The 21,460-nt window shown below is 30.6% G+C and overlaps 9 protein-coding genes across 9 annotated transcripts; 4 read left to right on the forward strand and 5 right to left on the reverse strand.

The window, feature by feature from the left end:
- Positions 1 to 157: 157 nt before the first annotated feature.
- On the reverse strand, positions 158 to 1,439 carry CEP3 (Cep3p; the record flags this gene model as incomplete). The annotated part of the gene is made up of 2 exons (XM_046077384.1): positions 158 to 185; positions 274 to 1,439. 2 exons carry the CDS (start codon positions 1,437 to 1,439, stop codon positions 158 to 160), a joined length of 1,194 nt encoding a protein of 397 aa, XP_045935140.1.
- A 439-nt stretch (positions 1,440 to 1,878) lies between these two features.
- SCDLUD_002694 (uncharacterized protein) lies at positions 1,879 to 3,390 on the reverse strand (the record flags this gene model as incomplete). The annotated part of the gene is made up of 1 exon (XM_046077385.1): positions 1,879 to 3,390. The coding sequence occupies one exon, from the start codon at positions 3,388 to 3,390 to the stop codon at positions 1,879 to 1,881; it is 1,512 nt and encodes a 503-aa protein (XP_045935141.1).
- A 1,029-nt stretch (positions 3,391 to 4,419) lies between these two features.
- Positions 4,420 to 5,934, forward strand: SCDLUD_002695 (uncharacterized protein; the record flags this gene model as incomplete). The annotated part of the gene is made up of 1 exon (XM_046077386.1): positions 4,420 to 5,934. One exon carries the CDS (start codon positions 4,420 to 4,422, stop codon positions 5,932 to 5,934), a length of 1,515 nt encoding a protein of 504 aa, XP_045935142.1.
- Positions 5,935 to 7,077: 1,143 nt separating this feature from the next.
- SCDLUD_002696 (uncharacterized protein) lies at positions 7,078 to 8,595 on the forward strand (the record flags this gene model as incomplete). The annotated part of the gene is made up of 1 exon (XM_046077387.1): positions 7,078 to 8,595. One exon carries the CDS (start codon positions 7,078 to 7,080, stop codon positions 8,593 to 8,595), a length of 1,518 nt encoding a protein of 505 aa, XP_045935143.1.
- Positions 8,596 to 9,450: 855 nt separating this feature from the next.
- PHO2 (Pho2p) lies at positions 9,451 to 11,580 on the forward strand (the record flags this gene model as incomplete). The annotated part of the gene is made up of 1 exon (XM_046077388.1): positions 9,451 to 11,580. One exon carries the CDS (start codon positions 9,451 to 9,453, stop codon positions 11,578 to 11,580), a length of 2,130 nt encoding a protein of 709 aa, XP_045935144.1.
- A 907-nt stretch (positions 11,581 to 12,487) lies between these two features.
- EAR1 (Ear1p) lies at positions 12,488 to 14,407 on the reverse strand (the record flags this gene model as incomplete). Its single annotated transcript, XM_046077389.1, has 1 exon — positions 12,488 to 14,407. One exon carries the CDS (start codon positions 14,405 to 14,407, stop codon positions 12,488 to 12,490), a length of 1,920 nt encoding a protein of 639 aa, XP_045935145.1.
- Positions 14,408 to 15,142: 735 nt separating this feature from the next.
- Positions 15,143 to 18,073, reverse strand: HUL5 (ubiquitin-ubiquitin ligase HUL5; the record flags this gene model as incomplete). Its single annotated transcript, XM_046077390.1, has 1 exon — positions 15,143 to 18,073. The coding sequence occupies one exon, from the start codon at positions 18,071 to 18,073 to the stop codon at positions 15,143 to 15,145; it is 2,931 nt and encodes a 976-aa protein (XP_045935146.1).
- Positions 18,074 to 18,428: 355 nt separating this feature from the next.
- Positions 18,429 to 20,201, forward strand: GPI10 (putative glycosylphosphatidylinositol-alpha 1,2 mannosyltransferase; the record flags this gene model as incomplete). The annotated part of the gene is made up of 1 exon (XM_046081405.1): positions 18,429 to 20,201. The coding sequence occupies one exon, from the start codon at positions 18,429 to 18,431 to the stop codon at positions 20,199 to 20,201; it is 1,773 nt and encodes a 590-aa protein (XP_045935147.1).
- MSS2 (Mss2p) lies at positions 20,198 to 21,358 on the reverse strand (the record flags this gene model as incomplete). The annotated part of the gene is made up of 1 exon (XM_046077391.1): positions 20,198 to 21,358. One exon carries the CDS (start codon positions 21,356 to 21,358, stop codon positions 20,198 to 20,200), a length of 1,161 nt encoding a protein of 386 aa, XP_045935148.1.
- Between the last annotated feature and the right edge of the window lie 102 nt (positions 21,359 to 21,460).

The following is a 21,460-nucleotide window of genomic DNA, read 5'->3' on the forward strand; positions in this document are numbered from 1 at the left end:
AACTCTTTCACGTCCAAATACAATTGATAGTTCTCCTTGGAATCATTAAGTAAAGACAAAAATGCATGGAAAACACCTATATGCACCACAATGCACAAAACCATGGGATACTTTTTAAAAAATTGCACATCATCATTGTTTTGTAATACAATCACTTTTAAGATTTTTTTAGAATAGTGACATATCTGATCAAAAATAGTCAAATCGTCATAATAATACACCAATGTCAACTTATATAATTTCCAAAAGGTAAAATTAATCAGCAAATTTAACATAAACTTTTGAAATAAATCGTTTTTTGAATTAGAGGATAAATTTTTGATGTAAATTTTGCGTTTCGTATCCAGTAATATGATTTCTTTTTCAATAGCATCAATTGATTTCATTGAAGCCTTTTTATTTACGTATTGTTCCATATCTCTATCAAGCGAAACAAATTTCCAAAGGAGTAACTCAAAAGTCTCTTCAACTTTATACAATTCTGGATTATTTTCAACATTTTCAATATTTTTAGGGAAAACATCTTGTTGTTCTTGTAAAACTAGTGATTTAAAATTATAGTGCAAATTTATGGGCCTTTTAATAGATTCAGTTAAATAATCCCAATATAACAGTTGAAACCACATTTTATCACACGAATCTTTAATCAGCTTATATGATAAGAAGCTATTTTCAAAGCTAAATGGTTTTATATTATTTAAGTTAATAGTACTTGAAATATGTTGTACGGTACAAAATAGGTGGTGATAATACATCGGATATCGGTACCTAAAGTCAGTATTACTTAAGATCAAAAACGCTTGAATGATTCGTACATCTGGTATGTGTAAAATGTTCTTTATTAGCTCTAGAGTATAATATAAAAAACATTTATAAATTTTCTCGAGATCTTCATCCCCAAATAAATTTTCCAATTCTCTTTGATTCATATAATAAACTGACATGGAAAATATGCTCCATAGTAAAGTTTCAGTAAACATGTCATCTAGACTTAGACCGTGATATTTTTTAGGCTCCCAATATTTCTCTAATAATAAATAAAATTCTGTTATATCTGCGAAATAACCGAAAAACATAAAGCCCAAATTAGACATTGCAAAATCCAAAATTTTGAAACTGTTATCCTCATCAACCAACCGTATTAAAGAATCATCAAGTAAATTATTTTCATTTATAAAAGGTACATGCATCATGCATAGCATTCCATTGAAACATGCCTCTTTGACGATCCAATGATCCCAATTTTGATATAAAGACAAAATGTGCGACTCGATAGTAGATTCTACGGTAGATCGAGAAAAGGTCGAAGTTAAACATTCATTTTCTAACCCTTTATTTAGACAATTGGTACACGGTACTAATCTGTCGCATTTAATTCTTTTTTTGGAACAAACGGGGCACGATGTCTTTCTTGTTAATACTGAACGCCTTTTAATCATAATATTTTTATTATTCTTACCTGTTCCTTTTTTTTTTTTTTTTTTTTTTTTTTTTTTTTTTTTTTAAGATATATGATGAAAAATAGGTAAAATGGGGTGTACAATAAGTTCTTAATGTCTTGAATATGTTTATATAATTTATTTCATTCTTTGCAAAGGTATTACTTCGGATTCCGCAATTGATGATAGCGGACTAAAATATATTAACCATTTTCTTGGAGGAGACGAAAATGAAGAGGGATATACGTTATTGATTGCTAATTGCATTTAAGCATAGCAAAGACATATTGATAAAAACCGATATTAACGTTCAGTAAATTAATAAAAACTAAATAATTAAAAACTAATTCTGTAAGAATTATACCAAGGAAAAGAATATATATATGAGCTGAAAATTTTTTACTTAGATAAATAAACAACTTACTAGTTTCAACTTATTTCATAAATTAGAAATATTCATATGAATACACTTTGTTTCCATATATGCATCCATACCGCTTTCGCCCAATTCTCTACCAATTCCAGACATTTTATAACCACCAAATGGACAACTAACCTCTTCTTCGTTTGAAGAATTACACCAAACGGTACCAGCCCTGACATCTTTGGCAAATTGGTTAATAACCCTAACATTTTCACTAAAAACAGCAGCAGCTAGACCATATGACGTATCATTGGCCAAGCTAACCGCTTCATCATAATTAGAAAACTTAGTGATTACCCCCACTGGACCAAAAATTTCCTCTTGGAATAACTTTGAAGTGCTTGGAACATCAAGGAAGATAGTTGGTGGTATAAAATACCCTCTTTTAGAACATTCATTGACAGTTTCTGGGTTATTCAAGCATTTATAGTTTAAGGTTTTCTTCCCTTCGTTGACATAACCAATAACACGGTCGTATTGAACTTTTGATACAACAGGACCCACTTGACAATTTTTATCAAAAATATTGGGGCTGATGTTCCAGTTTTCAGCAACATATTTAACAAATTTCTTAATAAACACATCATAAACAGAATTTTCCACTAAAATTCTAGAATTTGCTGTACAATTTTGACCACTGTTGTAAAAGATACCCATGCTGATCCACTTAACAGCCTCATCCAAATTAGAATCTTTGAATAGAACAGCTGGTGATTTTCCGCCACACTCTAGGGTAACATTTTTCAAGTTGGACAATGCAGCCATCGACATAATTTTCTTACCAACTGCAGTTGATCCAGTGAAGGCAATTTTGTCAATATCCATATGCTCTGCTAGAGCAGAACCTGCAATGTTGCCGTATCCTGGAACAACATTCAAAACACCTGGTGGGAACCCAGCTTTTTTGAATAATTGTGCCATGTATAACAAAGACAAAGATGTATTTTCTGCAGGCTTAATTACAATACAATTGCCGGCAGCCAAGCAGCCTTGGATTTTCCAACTAGCCATTGCCGCTGGGTAATTCCATGGAACAATTTGAGCAACAACACCAAATGGTTCTCTGACTACGAGAGCGTATTTATCATTATTGACCGGGATGTATTGGCCCTTTACATACTTATCAGATGCACCGCTAAAATATCTAGTTAATTCAAGAATTTGTTCCAAATCACCCAAGGCATTAGTGTGATATGGTTTACCTGAATCAATTGAATCAATAGCAGCTATGACATCTTTATGTTCATTTATTAGGTCATATAATTTGGATAGGAGAATACCCCTGTCTGCAGGTGTAGTCTTGGACCAAGTCTCTTGGTACGCTAAGCGTGCAGCTTTGACTGCATTGTCTATATCCTTATGTGAAGCAGCATAAAACTTAGCAATTGGTTCACCCGTGGATGGGTTGGATGTTTCTATTGTGGCATCGTCTGAGGATTTTACAAATTCATTATTAATAAATAAACCTAAAGGTTGATTATAAGTTAGGTTTAATTCTGGAACAATTATATCCTTGAATAGAGACATTGGTAGCTTGTGGTATAAAAAACCTAATTCCCTTTTTATATATATATTTTTTTTTTTTTTTGAGTATTTGGAGTATGTAATAAGTTTATATTTAAATGTTTTGGTTAAATTTAATAGATTATTTGTAGCACATTTACTAAGAAAGGAAAGAAGGAAGGAAAGAAAGAAAAAAAAAAAAAAAAAAACATGAACAAATGAACAAATAAAAGTTGAGTATTTATATAAAAAATGAATAAAATTATAAATTTTTTACAAAGACAGCGTTAGGGAAAGAGATGGAAAGAAAGAAATATAATATAATATCAATTAAATTAAAGGTAGATTATGGTATGTGTGTTACTATATGATATAAATAATATTATTGCTTTTTTTTACATTTATGTTATATGCAAGTCGGCTAAACATTCCTAATTAGGGGAGATAGTAACATATATTACGAAAACTTTGTGTAACTTTAAATCATAAAAAAAGAAAGAAAAAAAAAAAGGTTCAGTAAGGTCGTAAACAATTATATTTTGTATTCTAAAAAAGATAATAATAATTTTCAAATTTCCTAAGAAAGGATATTAAAACATTTTCTTATAATATCTAATCGTTTATGAACGTTATTATTAACCCTCTTTTAGCTCTTTCTTACCGATTTATTTAATTCATATATATTATATATTATATATAGATAAATAGCTATTATTAAAGAGGGGAATGGAAACATATAAATTTTATTTTAATCTGTAATTTACACACCAAAAAGAAAAAAAAATTCCGCTATCATTTTCTTATCTGTTATTGTTATTATTTCTTTTAAAGAAAAGCCGTCGTTTTTTTTTTTTTTTTTTTTTTCTTTTCTTTCATCAATGATAAATTAATCATATCAAATAAACATATATAAAGGCCGTTTTGGAAAGAAAAAAAAAAAAAAAAAAAAATATTGAATAAATTTCAAAAAAGTAAAAAAGAAATATCATCTGGAATATTAAATTCAATTGATCCAATCAAATATAAAAGAGGTACCCAAAGAAAAAAAAAAAAATGGCATCTTTTAAAACTATCGAATTACCATCGGGCAAAACTTATGAACAACCTTTGGGTTTATTTATCAACAATGAATATGTTGATTCTTCTTCTTCAGAAACCTTAACTGCCTATAATCCAGCTACTGGTGAAGAAATTTGTAAAATTCAACAAGCTTGTCCTAAGAAAGATGTTGATATTGCCGTGGCAGCAGCTAGAAAAGCTTTTCCAATTTGGCACAACATTCCAGCTGTTGAAAAGAGAGATTTGTTTTTTAAATTAGCAGACTTGGTTCAAGAAAATAAACAGATTCTCGCTGAAATTGAATCATTGAATAGTGGGAAACCAATTGAACAAAATGCCAAGTACGATATCGATGAGCTAATCGGGGTTCTAAAATATTATGGTGGTTGGATTGATAAATTGAATGGTAAATCATTTATCCCTAGCGATAAAAAAATATGTTACACTTATCACCAACCATTGGGCGTAGTTGGCTGTATTATACCATTTAACTACCCATTAGCTATGATGTCCTGGAAGTGGACTTCAATTGCCTGTGGTAATACGGCTGTTTTCAAATCAGCGGATCAAACTCCGTTATCCACTTTATATTTTGCTCAATTGGTTAAGGAGGCAGGGTTCCCACCTGGTGTCTTTAACGTAGTTTCAGGGTTTGGTTCAACTGTTGGTGATGCCTTGGTGAAACATCTAGGCGTTGATAAAATAGCATTTACTGGTTCCACAGTTGTTGGACAAATGATTCAAAGGAATGCAGCTGTTAACTTAAAACCAGTCACCTTGGAATGTGGTGGTAAGTCGCCTATTGTCATATTTGATGATTGTGATTTTGATCAAGCAGTTAAATGGACTGCTTGTGGTATTTTTAACAACATGGGTCAAATCTGTTCTGGTACCAGTAGATGTTATGTTCAGGATACTATTTATGAAAAGTTTTTAGTTGAGTTAGCTAAACATGTTAAGGAAAACTATCCAATAGGTGATCCAAACGATGCCAATGTTGTAGTTGGTCCACAGATTTCACTAAAACAAAAAGAAAGAGTTGGAAAATATATAAAATCAGCTATTGATGAAGGTTGTCGTATTATTTTAGGTGGAGAGGGCCTGCCTGAAGAAATTGTTAGTAGTAAGAAATTATCCAAGGGCTATTACGTTAAGCCAACTATTATTGCTGATATTACACCTGAAACCACAGTTTCAAAAGAGGAAATATTTGGCCCAGTTATTTCTGTTGGTAAATTTTCCGATTATGATCAATGCTTAGAACTATGCAATGGTCTTGACTACGGTTTGGGTTCGGCTATTTTTACACAGGATATTACAAGGGCTATAAATTTTTCCAAAAATGTTGAAGCTGGTATGTGCTGGATTAATAGCTCCAATGATGTTGATTTTAATGTTCCATTTGGTGGTGTTAAGATGAGTGGACATGGTAGAGAACTAGGTGAATATGGATTATCTAATTTCACTAATGTCAAAGCTGTTTACATCAACTTAGGACAGAAATTATAGATAATTATTTTAGGAAAGATATTGGATAACCATTAGGTACCAAAGGTTTTCTTTTTTCTGGGACTGTGGACTGTAGTTGTTTTTTTTTTTGTGAAAGAGAGAGAGAGAAAATCAAGAGTTAGATATGTTAGAATGTAAATGCTAATACTTTTTTTCTTTTTTTTTTTTTTTTTTTGCAATAATGTTTATATATATTTCCAATATTTTTTGAGCAAATAATATTATAATTTTCCTGTTAATAAATCTTGTTTTGTGTATATTAGTAGTGATAAGTAATTTTATTTTGAGGTTGTTGAGATAGTAAAGAATAAGAATAATAGATGGTTTATAAATATGTGTGTGGTTATAAAGAAGAAGGTTCACAGCATTTAAAGGCTGTTAATTTATGCTTAATTGGATTCACATTGGAGAAAAAACTTAGGAAAATTGTTACAAGATTGATTTGATAGAGAGTTTGTATCGGTTTTATACTAAATAATAAATATAAATACAATCTCGGAGGAAGTTACCGTTTTGAATTTTACATGGAAATATAATTTTTGATTGCATACGATTCCCCCCACGCCCCGCCTTCCCGCCACATTAGAAAAAAAAAAGAGAAATTATCTATGCTGTTGTGTGTCAAACATAAGCGCTTAAAAATGGAAAAAAAACGTAAAAAGATAAGATTAAAAATACAAACAAAAAATAAAACTAAAATCTTTTTTTCTTTCCTTTTATTGCTAATTTGTCTTAACCGCTTATTTTTGACTGGTAAATCTTTGATTAAGTTGAAAAATAAAAAAAAAGATTCGAGATAACCAAGATAACACATCGAACAAAAGGGCTTAAAAATATTCCATCTATATTATACACAATTTATAAACAAATTAAATTATTACAAATTTAAAAAAAAAAAATAAAATTGGTACATATATATTAAAGTCTTGATGTGTTTTTATTTTTTAATCTTTTTTTTTTTTTTTTTTTTGCTTTCTTTTTTATATCTTTATTTAATTCTTGTTTGGTTTTTATTTTTCATTAACTTTAGCCTTACTGGTTTTATATTTTAACACATAAACATTCTTAACGGCAAGTGACTAAAGAAGAAAAAAAAAAAAAAAAAAAAAAAAAAAAAAGACCAATCTAATTCAATATTTAAATATGACTGTATCTGCTAGATATGAAGAAATAAAATTACCATCAGGTACCACATACAAGCAACCATTAGGGTTCTTTATCAACAATGAGTTTCATAACTCATCGAATAACGAAAAAATGCCAGTAGTTTATCCCGTGACTGGTGAGCAGGTTTGTGAGTTGGAAATAGCTTCCAGTACTACTGATTTAAATGCCGCAGTAAAAGCTGCCAAAGATGCTTTCCCAATATGGAAAAGTACTCCTGCTACTGTAAAAAGAAATTTATTTTTCAAACTGGCAGATTTGGTCGAACAAAATTGGGAAATCTTGGCCGAAATTGAAAGTTTTGATACAGGTAAGCCATTAGCTAATGTATCCAGGGGTGATATTGGCAGAATTATTGACTGTTTTAGATACTATGGTGGTTGGATTGATAAGTTACATGGTCAATCATTTATCCCTAGTGATAAAAAAATATGTTACACTTATCACCAACCATTGGGCGTAGTTGGCTGTATTATACCATTTAACTACCCATTATCATTGATGTCCTGGAAGTGGACCGCAATTGCCTGTGGTAACACTGCTGTTTTCAAATCAGCCGAACAAACACCATTGACTATATTGTATTTTGCTCAATTAGTGGAAAAGGCTGGATTTCCACCTGGTGTATTCAATGTGGTTACCGGATATGGTAAAGATTTGGGTGATGCCTTGGTTAAACATTTAGACATTTGTAAAATAGCATTTACTGGGTCTACCTTTGCCGGTCAATTAATTCAAAAGAATGCAGCTGTTAACTTAAAAGCGTTAACTTTGGAATGTGGTGGTAAGTCGCCTATTGTCATATTTGATGATTGTAAATTTGAACAAGCAGTTAAATGGACTTGTATAGGTATTTTCAGTAATATGGGTCAAATTTGTTCTGGTACCAGTAGATGTTATGTCCAAGCTGGCATTTATGATAAATTTATTGAAGCCTTAGTAGACCATTTGGATAAATATTATAAGATTGGCGACCCATTTGATGATAAAACAATGGTGGGTCCATTAATTACAAAAATTCAACAGCAAAGAGTCTTGGAATATATTTCTACAGCTATTAAGGAAGGTTGTGAATTGGTTTATGGAGGGTTAGAAAAGCCACAGAACATAAGCAAATGTTTAGAAAAAGGGTTTTATGTTAGACCAACTATTTTCAAAGATGTTGAGCCTCACCATACCATTTTTAAAGAAGAAGTTTTTGGGCCAGTGATTTCGATTACCAAGTTTGATGAATTTGATAAGGTTTTGGAAAGTTGCAATGACAACCAATATGGTTTAGGTGCTGCTATTTTTACACAAGACATCACTAGGGCCACTGTATTTGCTAGAGAAATTGAGGCTGGTATGTGCTGGATTAATAGTTCTAACGATGTTGATATGAATGTTCCATTTGGTGGTATTAAGATGAGTGGTGTGGGTAGAGAGTTGGGTGAGTATGGTTTAGCTAATTTCACTAATGTGAAAGCAGTTCATTTAAACTTGGCTAATGATTTATAAGGTTTTGTTTTGATGTAATAAGTGTACATCCTTGTTTACAAATATATATATATGTATATATTAGTAGTATACTGATTAGAGGGTAAATAGTTGTATATTATATTTAAAAGAAGGCAAAGGAAATTTTACTTTTTATTAATATTATTATTATTTTTTTTTTTCTGTGGGTTGTTTGCAACGGCAGATAAAAAATAAAAAATAAAAAATAAAAAATAAAAATTCTTTTTTTATATTGAAATTGTGAGAATTCAGGCCGGGTAGCTGGTGGTTTAAGCATGTGATAAACAAACGCCGTAACAAAAAACTCAGCAATGTTTTTTTTCATATGAATCTTACCCGCATTTATATAAAAGTGGTGTGTGGTGTGTGGGTGTATGCTATTTATCTTTTTAAATAAAAATAAAATAAAATAAAATAAAATAAAATAAAAATCGTGTGAAAGCAAGTTTAAAATTTTTAGTTATTATAATTATTCTTTCTTTTTTTCTTTTTTTCTTTTTTATTCTTTTTTATCCTTCTTTTTCTTTTCCTTTTCCATTTTCTCTTTCCCCCCCCCCCTCCTTCTTTTCTTTTTTTCTCTAATACTGCCCAGTGTCTCTCAACAAGGTAAACTATCACCCACCACCAACCAAATAATATATCTAATATCACAAAACAAAGGAATATTGAGCAGTCTGTGCTTTATTCTACATAGTGTTAAATTATACTATCCTTTCCCATCATCAACCAAAATAAATAATAATATCATCATTTCTCTACATTCTATTTATACACAACATTCAATATTTTATAGACTCACTCTTAATATTTTCATTATTACCTCAAATAACACAATTTCAAAATACTATATCAATTATGATACCTCAGGAATTTGATTATAACTCAACAAATTTTTCATTCAATCATTTATCAACCGATTCCACTGGTGTGAATTTTCTCATAAATGAGAACCCTAGTGTTAATAGCAAAAATAACAGTAACAACGATCAAATAAATATTGCCAATCCACAACATAGCTTTAATGATTTTTTAAGTAACACAGGTAATTCAAGTGATGGTTCCAATTCTTTAACCAATACTCCATTTTTACAAGATCATTTAACTCACACACTAAGCAACACTATTCATACCACCAATATTATGCATAGCGGTATTAAAGAAGATATGGATGAACAACGTACCAAGTCAAAAATAAATGGATCCGCATCATCTGGCTTATATGTTATACCTAATCATCAATCTATCATCAATATCAACGATAATGTTGATTTCACTACTGATAACGACAACAATAAAACTAAAAACTTTTCCGCTACTGCTGATATAGTACATGATTTTCAATTAGATAATAAAGATGCAAATTATGCTAATTTTCATGGATTTCAAAAGGAGACTTATATAGATAATACAGCTGTCAACAATGCTAATTACGATACTAGTACCTATATTACTAATGTTAAGAATGATTATAACACTGTGCCTAGTACTCATAGCAACAACAACAACAACAACAATAATAATAATAATAATAATAATATTGATAATAATAGTAGCAGTAGTAGTAGTAGTAATAATAACAATAATAATAGTGAATCGAAGGAAAACGGTAATCGAGTTAAAAGAAAAAGAGCCACTGGACAAGCATTGGCTATCCTAATGAATGAATTTGAAAAAAATCCAAGCCCAAATAGCCAAATGCGTAAAAGAATAGCAGAAATGGCCTGTTTAGATGAAAAAAAAGTAAGAATTTGGTTCCAAAATAGAAGAGCTAAATACAGGAAATCTAGCTCCAAATATACACTTACTAATGTTCGCAACAGTGGTTCTAATTTATCACCTACAGGGCCAGAATCAGTTTCCTCCTATAATAACGATTACGATTACGAGAATGCATCACAACCGCCGCGTTCCTCTGCCGTGGATATGAACTTTTCCAACCCATATGACGATAGGTTTGAATTTGACCGTATTGCTCTAAATATTAATAACAACTATTATTTTATCGATGCAATCTCCTTAACTATTGGCAGTTGGAAACGTGTCAAAAGTGGTAAACTAAGGGCGGATGAAAGTTTAGAATGCGTAAAAAACTTGTTTAATTTATCACCAATCACTATAAATGAGATTATGGCTAATGCCACGGATTTAATGGTTTTGATCTCCAAGAAAAATTTTGAAATCAATTATTTTTTCAGTGCTATTGCAAATAATTCCAAAATTTTATTTAGAGTCTTTTTCCCCATAAGTTCTATAGTTAATTGTTCTTTATCTTTACAAAAAAAAGATATTGCAACAACAACAACTGCTAGTAAGGATCTGCCCATTTTAAGCGAAGACGATCTTTCCGAGCTAAGATTAATGCTAAACAAATCACCCAAATTTGCTGTTTATTTTTCTGATGCTATGGATGATCTGGCTTCTAATAAGTGGAATATATGCGAGGATTTTTCGGAGGGTAAACAAGTAAGTGAAGCCTATGTTGGTTCAAACGAAATACCCCATATTTTAAAGGGTTTGGAGGATTCTTTAAAATTTATGCATTCTCTGATTTTAGATTATAATAGTACACATATTATTTCAACTAATTTGCAGCCACATCAATCAATACTGGCAAATAGTAGCAGTAATAGCAATGAAGTTTTGTATCCATCTACAGCTAAAAATAATTTACAAGACATTGCATCTTATGGTCACCAGAATAATGATGTAACTAATTCAGCCAATGATAACAAACTTATAGATATTAGTGGGAATCCCTTGCAGCTATCAAATCCAGATGACGCATTTATATCAGCATATGTCCATAACATACTGGAACAACCTACAACAACAAAAATAACAACAACGGAGGACGCTGATAATATTAAAGTTAAAAATCATAATACCATGATGAACACACCTGACTTTTTCAAGGGAGATGAGGATCAGAATGGGTTTCAGAATTTGAATCTATTAAATTTTACAAATAATGACCTAGATCGATAATAAGAATTGTCAGTGCATTTATGGAAAGTGGTAAATATTTTTGCTTTATTTTTTTTTCTTTGGTTTTTTTTTTTTTTTTTTTCTTTTTTTTTTTTTTTTTTTTTTTTTCATGTCTTTTGTTTTATATTAAATAACTTTATTTCTGGTTGCCTCTGACTTTTTCATCCCAACAGCTCCTTTTTTTTTTTTCCATCCTATATTATATCAATTATCAAGATTGAAGTTTATTTCAACGTTCTCTAAGAACGGACAAGAATCAGGAGTAAAATATGATTCTATTGGCTAAATGAAACTCTGAAAATTCTAATGCTAGTGAATAATTAAATACTTTAAAAACTAATCGACGTAATTAAAGCGTACATTGACAGTATTAAATATTTATATATATAATATATAACAATAAAATATAACATAAAAGGACTTAAAAAAAAAAATTAAAAAAAATAAATGGAAAACTAGATGTTTCTTACAAATTGCGAATAACAATAATAATACATTATCTTAAACAAACATTCCAACGTAATACCATATGCATAAGTAACAATTCAAATGAAGGAAAAGGAGGAGAAGAGAGAAAATAAGATTTGGTTTTCTTTCATTTTCCTTTTTTTTTTTTTTTTTTCTTTTTTTTTTTTTTTTTTTTTTTTTTTTTTTTTTGATGATAATAAAAATGGTAAAAAAATAAAAATAGATGAATAAAAATATATAAATCAATGCAATTCGATTTCCTTTCATTTTTCCTCTTTTAGTTTCTTTTAAATTTTATCTCTTTAGATTTCCTATACTCATAAATTTACCATCAAATGACTTTCAAATTCGTTTCCTGTTTCGTTAATTCATTATTTTTGAATACCTAAAAAAAAAAAAAACATAACACTAGAAATAAAAATTAAATTAAAAACGCATGTCAAACATTTTGGTTTGCTAAGGTGTTTTCCCTTAACAACATGTCATCCTCGTTAGCCAGTTCAATAATAAAATCATCAATATCACTGTTAGCATCTCCATTTTCCTGATCTTGGTTATCCGGCAGTAATCTGTTCCTTGCATTATCACTTGAAGAACGTACAAGTCCAACGCTCGGTTGGTCTTCATCGCTAGCATAATTCGGCGGATTAGGCGGTAAATAATCCAAGGATATACTATCACCGTTTTGAGAAACACTCGTGCTAAATTCAAACCCAGGAGGTGGAGCTATGTTTTCAAATCTATAATTGGAGTCAGAATTAATAACGTTATCGTTGGTGACAATCGATTGGTTTTTACTACGTTGTCTATTTGTCGAATTAACGCTGGTTATGATATTATTATTATTATTATTATTACTATCTCTTAAGATAGTATTAGATGGTTTATTTCTGGTCACGTCTGACCCACTACTACCACCACTACTAGCGTCTGCATGTTCATTATATTCTTCACCCAGATAGTCGTAATCGTTGTCGTCGTCCTCTGCTTCGGTTTCATCTTCATCTTCACCACAACTCTCTAGTAAAACATCTTCTCCAATAGTAGCATAAGAAGGTGGAGCTAATTTCAAGCCATTCATACTGGCAAACCCCCATTTCTTGATATTAGCTTCTATGTACACAAAACCAAATGTACCAAAATTACAACCCAACTTGCAGGGAAAATTAGCGCCCACAATAGGATACAAATATTTTAGTCGCCATTTCTTAATATGACCACCAACCTCAGTTTCCTTGACTTTTTTACCGTTGTGCGTAAAAAATACTGTACCCGACCTTGTTCTATATCCAATACCCATGACATCACCCTTTTCACATTTGGGTAATAAGTGTTTCAAATTCTCCGTTAATTCAAATGAGTTGTTAAATCTACGAGAACCGTTGGAATCATAGGCTACCGAATGATGATGACGGCCAGGTAGTCTAAAATATGGATACGGATTGGTAGCAAAACCAATAGATATTATATCGCTCTCTAAGTCATTATTACTTACATTTTCACTAGGAAATATTTCATATATTTTACATTCATAATAATAAACTCTGTTTTGATATGGAATGGGCAAAGAAGTCATGATGGAAGCATCGTAATGATAGTTTAAAAAAGTTAAATATGTTTTATTTTCAACAATAACGGTGTCGCATGGTAGGTTTGGATCCGCTTGAAACTCCCAAGCATGTGCACCCTCTTCTTCGATGTACTGTAAAGCTTGCTCAGTCATAATCGGGTCTTCCACCACTGATGAGCCATCTTGTGAATTCAGCCTATTGGTGTTGGGTATCAATAAAGGTGGATTTTGTTTAACATACTCTTCGCCTTGTTTGTAATAAAATTGTTCCTCAGATGATAAAGTTTCTAAGTTGGCTTGTATGTCATCTTCGTCATCTAAATATACACTTAAATCATATCTGTTACTGCTATGGTTGTTGCTGCTGTTGTTCATAGACCTAGTGTTGGCCTCATGATTGTTAGTTGACACATTGCTTTCCAAATCCGTTAAAATACCACCCCTGCCGATCCTACGTCCAAATAAAGATATTTTCTTTTGAAATACTTTGTGTACTATAAATTTTACAATAATATAAATGATAGCTAGCAGAGCATATGAAATGAGCATAATACCAAAACTAAAGAATAGAAAAATGGAAAAATCAAATATGTTATCATCGTCTCCAGTGTTGTTGTTTTTTATATTGACCTCATCGTTAACAAATAAAAGATAGTCTGGTGACTGGTTTGGACTCAACAAATTAACAGGAAACCCAAATGCAACACTATCATCGGTTCTTTTTAAGATTGGAAACCCTCGTACAAATTTTTGTAAAATGCATAAAAATAAAAGCTGTTTTAATAACATTTCTCTGACTACCTCCCGTTATTAGAGCCTTTTGTTTTTTTTTTTTTTTTTTGTATGTTTTTCCTTCTTGATTCTCCTTTTTGTTTGAACTATTTTTATCTATAAAAAAAGACCTTTAAGTGATTTCTTGCTTAGGTTGCTTAGTTATTTTTTTTTTATTTTTATTTAAATTTTTTTTTTTCTTTTTGTGAGAAGAAAAAAAAAAAAAAGATTGTAGATAAACGATGTATATATATAATCAATCTAAATGGAAAGAACTTTTGAAAGTTATTGTAGGCTTTTTATTTTTATTAAAAATTTAGTATATTTTTTTTTGGTTGTTCTCTCCATAATAATAATTTAATTATCCGAAAATTACAAAAAAAAAAAAATAAAAAAAAGGGATTTGATTTTTATTCGTAACGGAAAATAAAATAAACATATTCAAACACCCACACCACACTCCTCCCCCCGCGTTCTACATGAACATTGAATGATTGTTTTTTTGTTTTTTTTTTTACTCTTTTTGCTTTGTTATTTACCACGATCATATTTGCCACCCATCTTTTTTTTTTTTTATATATTCAATAAATAAATAAATAAATAAATAAATGAATAAATAAATAAATAAATAGGGGGTAAATTAACACATTCATAATAATAAAGATCTTCCTGTCGTCAATGATGACTTTCAATAATCTTTTCTTTCTTTCTTTCTTTCTATGCTTCTGCCATCATCCAATTCCCCCTCATCCATCACGATAACTCAAAATTTGCATCACTGTTGATAGAATACAGCAACTTTTCTCTTAACAACTCTTTGTCCCTGTAATCAGGTAACTTTAACAAGTTAACACATGTTGAAGCTGTAGGCAACCTATTCCTGTTGGTGTATCCAGCATTTCTTATGCCAAATTTAGGATTCAACGATTGGAATCCCTGCAACGGTGGTTTGGGTACGGATGTAATAAATTTAACAAACTTACTTCTTTGTTCATCATCAAACTCATCTAAAACCTCCCAGAAATATTTAATAGTTATATCATCCTCTGTAAAACCACCGTATTCTGTATTTGCACGTAAATTATCTATGTCTATTTTTTGATCAATACCACCACTGATTAAAGTTTGCAACTCTTTGGCGCTAAATATACAAATCCAATGTTGAGGTATAATCGTATTGAACCCGTTTTTAAAATATGCTATGGATGCTTGATATTGTCTGTTTAATTTAAAGTCTGCGACTGCCAATATATATTTAAAAAGGTTTTTACTATCCACTTTAATTCCCGATCCGCCAGCGATTAACTCCACACTTTTACTGTTTCCATAGTAATCTTTAATATCTATTTCAAAGTATAGTCCCAATGCCTCAATATCTTCTCCACTTCCCTTGCCATTACTTTTTAACGATAATAACTTGATCAAATTCTTGTACAATTCTGGATCTAAGCTATTCAACTCATCAAAAGTACTAGATGCAAGATGTTCGTCATCCATCAATAGCTTATTTAAAAAAAAACTTGCAAAGGAAACATCAATTAAAACATGCTCAAACAAACATTTACCCAAAATTTTCCCCATAAAAAAGGTGTAGTTCAAGTCCATCCTATTATCATGATATTCTGTAGGGTACACCTCATTATTGCTATTATTTTTAAATAATTCTGGTCGATTCTTAAAGCCTTCTTCACAGATACCTGTCAAAAACTCTTTTGTTAGGCCCCCGCCATCAATTCCTGCCTCTATACCCCCAACTTCATTGGTAAAAGTCAATGCTAATTGGCCCTTTAGCAATTCGCCAACGGAGTTGAATGCATCATAAGCATTTTCTAATATATGTTCCCTAGAAATAGTAGCCTCTATTCTGCCTCTACGGCCATGATTGGCAATCGCACCAGTAAGGTTTTGTAACGGCCAAATCGGCATATCTTGATTCACATCAAAGAAGTACTCATCTTTAGCAATTAATTTATAAAACCAATCCACTCTTTGCATAAAAGGAATAAAATACGGGAACTTGTATAACATATAGAATTTCATTAATTGTTTAGATGTAGCCTCCCTAGTCAATTTTTTCCTCTGAATAAACTTATCCATTATCTCCTTTTTCTCTCTCTCGTAATACTGATGGGTTTTCTTTATTTCTCGAAGGCCAACGGATGTTTTCTGTTCTTCCACATTATGGAAAAGATTTTCTGCAGAGTCTCTGTAATATTCAACGTATTGGAAAACTAAAGTATCTATCTTAATATTTTCTTGAAAATCAGCATCTTCAATAACCCAAAAATCTGTGGGAAATATCTTAATTCTCGTGTCCCTGATATATATTTTATGTAGAATTTCAGCATAATTCCCAAGTGTATCCTCATTTTTAACAAAAATGTTTGTGCTTTCAACTATCCTATTTCTGTATTGTTTAAACACAGTTTCCTTTATAAACTTGCACACCTGTTTGAAATAATTAATTGGATAATTAATCGTGGCAGAAACTGGATTTAACAACTCATAATCAGTTACAAGTATCAAATAAGTTTCTAATACCTTGATTAGTAAAGAAATTTTGTCAGAGCACCAATCACCCAGTTTCTCAGTTGTATCGTTTTCAGAAGTATTAGAAGTGATCTTGTCAGAGAAACAGGCCTCATGCAAACCCTTCATCCAATTAGGTTTTACTATCAAACTCAAACATACGGAATATGCCGTAGATTTATCTGGTGAAAACCTGTAAAGAAAATTAAACACAGCTGCGAAGTCCTGAGATATACACTCTAATATTTTATATCTACATTGGCTAACAAAACTGAGATATGATGGAGAAAAAATACCGGTATCCAACTTGGAATAACAAAATGATTTAAATGAGTTCTTTGCTTTGTATAGAACTTTTAAATATATTTGAAAAAATGCATCACATTTGCCATCCTCATTGCCATAACAATTTATAAACTCAAATCCAATGTTTCTGACCAAGGGAGCCAAAGATAGCTCTTCAATTTCATCGACTGGAAAGTCAGTAAACCACATAGTAGGGTCTAAATTATGCAAAAGTTCGGTGAAATTTCGTTGGTGTACAACTTGTTCCACATCTAATTGTAAAATACGTAAAAACAACAAAGGAGACATACAAGCATTGACAAAGTTACAAAACTCGTTATACTTACTAAATGGTCCCCTATCCTTATAGTCGCCATTAAGAACAAACTTTAAAATTTCAGTATAATAATCATGTCCTGATAATGGTGTGGCCAATTTCCCCAATTTCCCAAAAATTATATTTGTTATTTCAGTATCTTGCTGCACTTCTTTATAATTCAATAGTTTAATTAATATCTTTGCCACACATTTATGAAAACTGGCACTTCCCACGTCAATATCGTTAATAATAGTTTTAAGATCCAATAAACTAAAATATTTTAAAATACGTGTACCGAAAAGAATTAATATTAAATTAGATGTGTTCCCAAGAGTAGCATAATTGGTTTTTATTTTAAAGGCAAGTTTCTTATTACTCAAAAATGTTCTTATTTTGGATTGTATTTTTATACTACTAATCAATTTCTTTTTTTCTAAAGCTCTCTTTTCTCTTTCCTGTGATGCATTTTTAATTAATTCTTGTCTATTACGACGTGAAGTTGTGCTTAAATTAACTCTTCTTTTCCTACTTTGACCAGTAAAATTTTGCATTTTCTTTTTAATTTTCAATTTGAACTGTAAATATTTATTTATATATTTGTCTTTTTTTCTATAATTAAATTGTTTAGTTATTTTATTTGGCTTTTCATATTATTGAACATAGGCTAATAAATCTTTTGTGTGGAAATAAAAGAAGAAAATGAAACAAAAAAAAAAAAAAATTCGGCTGCTTTAGCTTTCTTTTTTTCTAGGGGATAAAAAAAAAAAAAAAAAAAAAAAACTTCAAAACTTTTAGTCAATCTTATAGTTTTTCCCATAACTTACAAAAAGTTAAACAATTTCCCTCTATCTATTACCTAAAGTCATAATAAATATTTTATAGCAAACTCCAGCCATCTTGTATAAAATGAGAAAATCGTCGACGCTATTTAAACTCATTCTAATATATCGCATTTTTAATGCCTTTTTGACAAAAACATTTTTCCAAGCCGATGAGTTTTGGCAATCTTTAGAACCAGCACATTTAAAAGCTTTTGGATACGGCAATCTAACTTGGGAATGGAACATCGGACTAAGGAGCTACGCTTTCCCTTTTATTTTTGAATTAGGTTATAGATCATGTTCCATTATATCAAGTTGCATATATTTTATATTGTCAACTTTTGACAAAATATTATTATCAATTGTTTTACAAAATAAGTATTTGAAAGAATCTAACTTTTTGTTGGGTATATTAAAAGAATTCTCACTTTTAACCAATGCGATACCACAGGAAACTGGCTATTTATTGGTATTGTATGTACCAAAATTAATAATGGCCTTTATTTCATCAATTGGTGAGTATTACACAGTTATGTTAGCCTACAAAATTTATAACCTAACTTTTGCCAAGGAAGATAAAAATAGAAACGGACCAACTATAATAAAAATCATCACTATCTTAACTTTGACTAATTTTTTTAATAACTTTTTTATCACTAGAACTTTTATCAATTCTTTTGAAATGTCACTAACTTCCATAGCTTTGTATTATTGGGATTGGTCTTTTGAAAATTTGCAAATCAATCAGTTTTCTTTTTCATTAAGTATGTTTATAAGCATGTTTACTATATTGCAAAGACCAACGAATGGCTTTATTTGGTTGTGGCTAGGAATACATAAGCTTTATCAACTGTTAAGCAATAGAAAATGGATGCAAATACTAAGAATCGTTAATGCCGCAATCAAAAGTTTTTCGTTTGCGCTTGCTCTTAACTGTCTAATCGATTACTATTTTTATGGTCATTTAACTTTCCCAGTATTCAAATTTATCAAATTTAACTTTACCAGCTCTTTGTCTAAATTTTATGGACAAGCACCATGGAATTTCCATATATTTCAAAGCGTTCCAATTATTTTAGGTTATAATTTACCCCTTTTCTTATACGGAATGATCACCCCATTATATACAGGTAAAGACAACAGACACATTTTCAAACTAATCAAATTTATTATACTGATGAATATAATTGTGTACTCTATGATATCTCATAAGGAATTCAGATTTATTTACCCACTTCAACCATTTTTCCAAATAATTTCCACATTCGCACTATTTAAATTGACAGCACGTTATAAATTAAATTTAAATAATAATTTTTTTTGGATTTTGCCAACTATAAGTACAATTGCAGCTTTGTTCCTCTGTAGAGTTCAAGAAGGAGGTGTTATGGATGTTATGTATTTTTTCCACTCAATTAAGGGTGATATCACCAGCGTGGGCTTTATAATGCCGTGTCATTCGACACCTTGGCAGTCGCATTTGCACAAGAACAACATACAAGATTTATGGTATATTACTTGTGAGCCGCCACTCCATTTGTTAGAAGACACAAACTCCGATAAACTCCTTTTAGAGTATATGGACGAAAGCGATTATCTATATGATAATATCCAATTATTTTTATATCAAAACTTTCCCCCGGTCTACAATAAAGGCTTGAGAAGTCCCGGCAAACAGTATTTACATGAATGGCCCGAATTTCTTGTGATTTTCCAGCATTTAGATGATGAGTTTATGAAACAGTATCTAGAAGACAGTCCTTATTTTGAATATACCAGATTTTCCAATTCATTTATCCATTGGGACTCCCGTCGCAGCGGGGATGTCGTTGTTTATCATAAAAGGCCATGGGCTTAATTCCATCTACCATTTCTATCCAGTAATACCTTATTATCGTGGTCAATGCCCTCTCTAGAGACTATTGTATTCAATTCTGTTATTGTGTCTCTTCTATATAGTTCAAAATTGTGTAATAATGTTTTTGCTCGTTCATTCGTTGCAGCTAGTTTTTTTATCGAACTATAGCAATGCCAACATTTTTCCCAACTTTTCAGTCTCCAACAACAATCAAAATATCCTACATAACATTCTAAATCAAAAACTTCCATTCCCAAACCAAACCACTCTCTTGCTTTAATTAAGTCGCCAAAATAGTTCATTTCCAAAAACCCTAGCAATTTAAACGATTCTTTAAATCCTTGAGAGGCGCAAAATTCCAGATATTTCTTAGACTTTTGTGGATCTGAGTTTGTGTACAACTGACTTAAATAGAAGTAGGATTGTACTACCTGTTCAATGGGGGAATATTTGATAGCTTTTAAAAAATTATTTTCCGCTTCAGATAAATTTGTTGTTTGGAAGTATAATTTGCCTATTTGTTCATAAACAGTGCCTGCCAAATATGTATCATTTTCTTTACTTAAAAATTGTTTATAAAAACTCAAAGCTTTATCGTAATCTTTATTTTTTAATGCCAAGTCACCTGCCAATTTTGTTGTTAGTGGATGTTTCTTAACTTTATATAAATGTTCTATTAATTTTTTGGCATATTCCACGTCTTCTTTTGTATTTTCCTCCGGACATTTTAATACTTCAAATGCCAATAAAGATATTGCATCATCATCACCCATTTCTGCAGCTTTATCCAAAATTTCATTTTCAAGTGCTAATAAGTGTTTGTTAATTGCTTTTGTTTTAAATCTAACTCTTTCCAATGTTTTTTTCATCAGCATCATGGCATTTGCTTTAATTTCAGGAGGAACTTTAATTTTAACGTCTGGTCCATCTAAATTATCGTAAATAGATTCATATATTGGATATAATTTACCATATGTGTGATCAGATCCTAGCTCAAATAAAATCTTACTTATAAATTTTTTCTTTGGAAACACTTTATAGAATGGTGGTCTTTTGATTGTCTTTTTAGTAATATTTTCAGTCGATATTTTATTGGTTATTGTTGTATAGAATCTGGTAATAGTACCTTTTTGTAATATATTACGAGCATATATCATTCTTATTTTCCCTATAGATTTTATTTTTTTAAGAATACTTGTAGCTTTTCCTATTCAGCTACCCTAAGTGAAAAAAAAAAAATAATAATAAATATAAATAAG

This window comes from Saccharomycodes ludwigii, chromosome III (genome assembly GCF_020623625.1).
Source record: "Saccharomycodes ludwigii strain NBRC 1722 chromosome III, whole genome shotgun sequence".
In the NCBI taxonomy this organism is placed as follows: Eukaryota; Fungi; Ascomycota; class Saccharomycetes; order Saccharomycodales; family Saccharomycodaceae; genus Saccharomycodes; species Saccharomycodes ludwigii.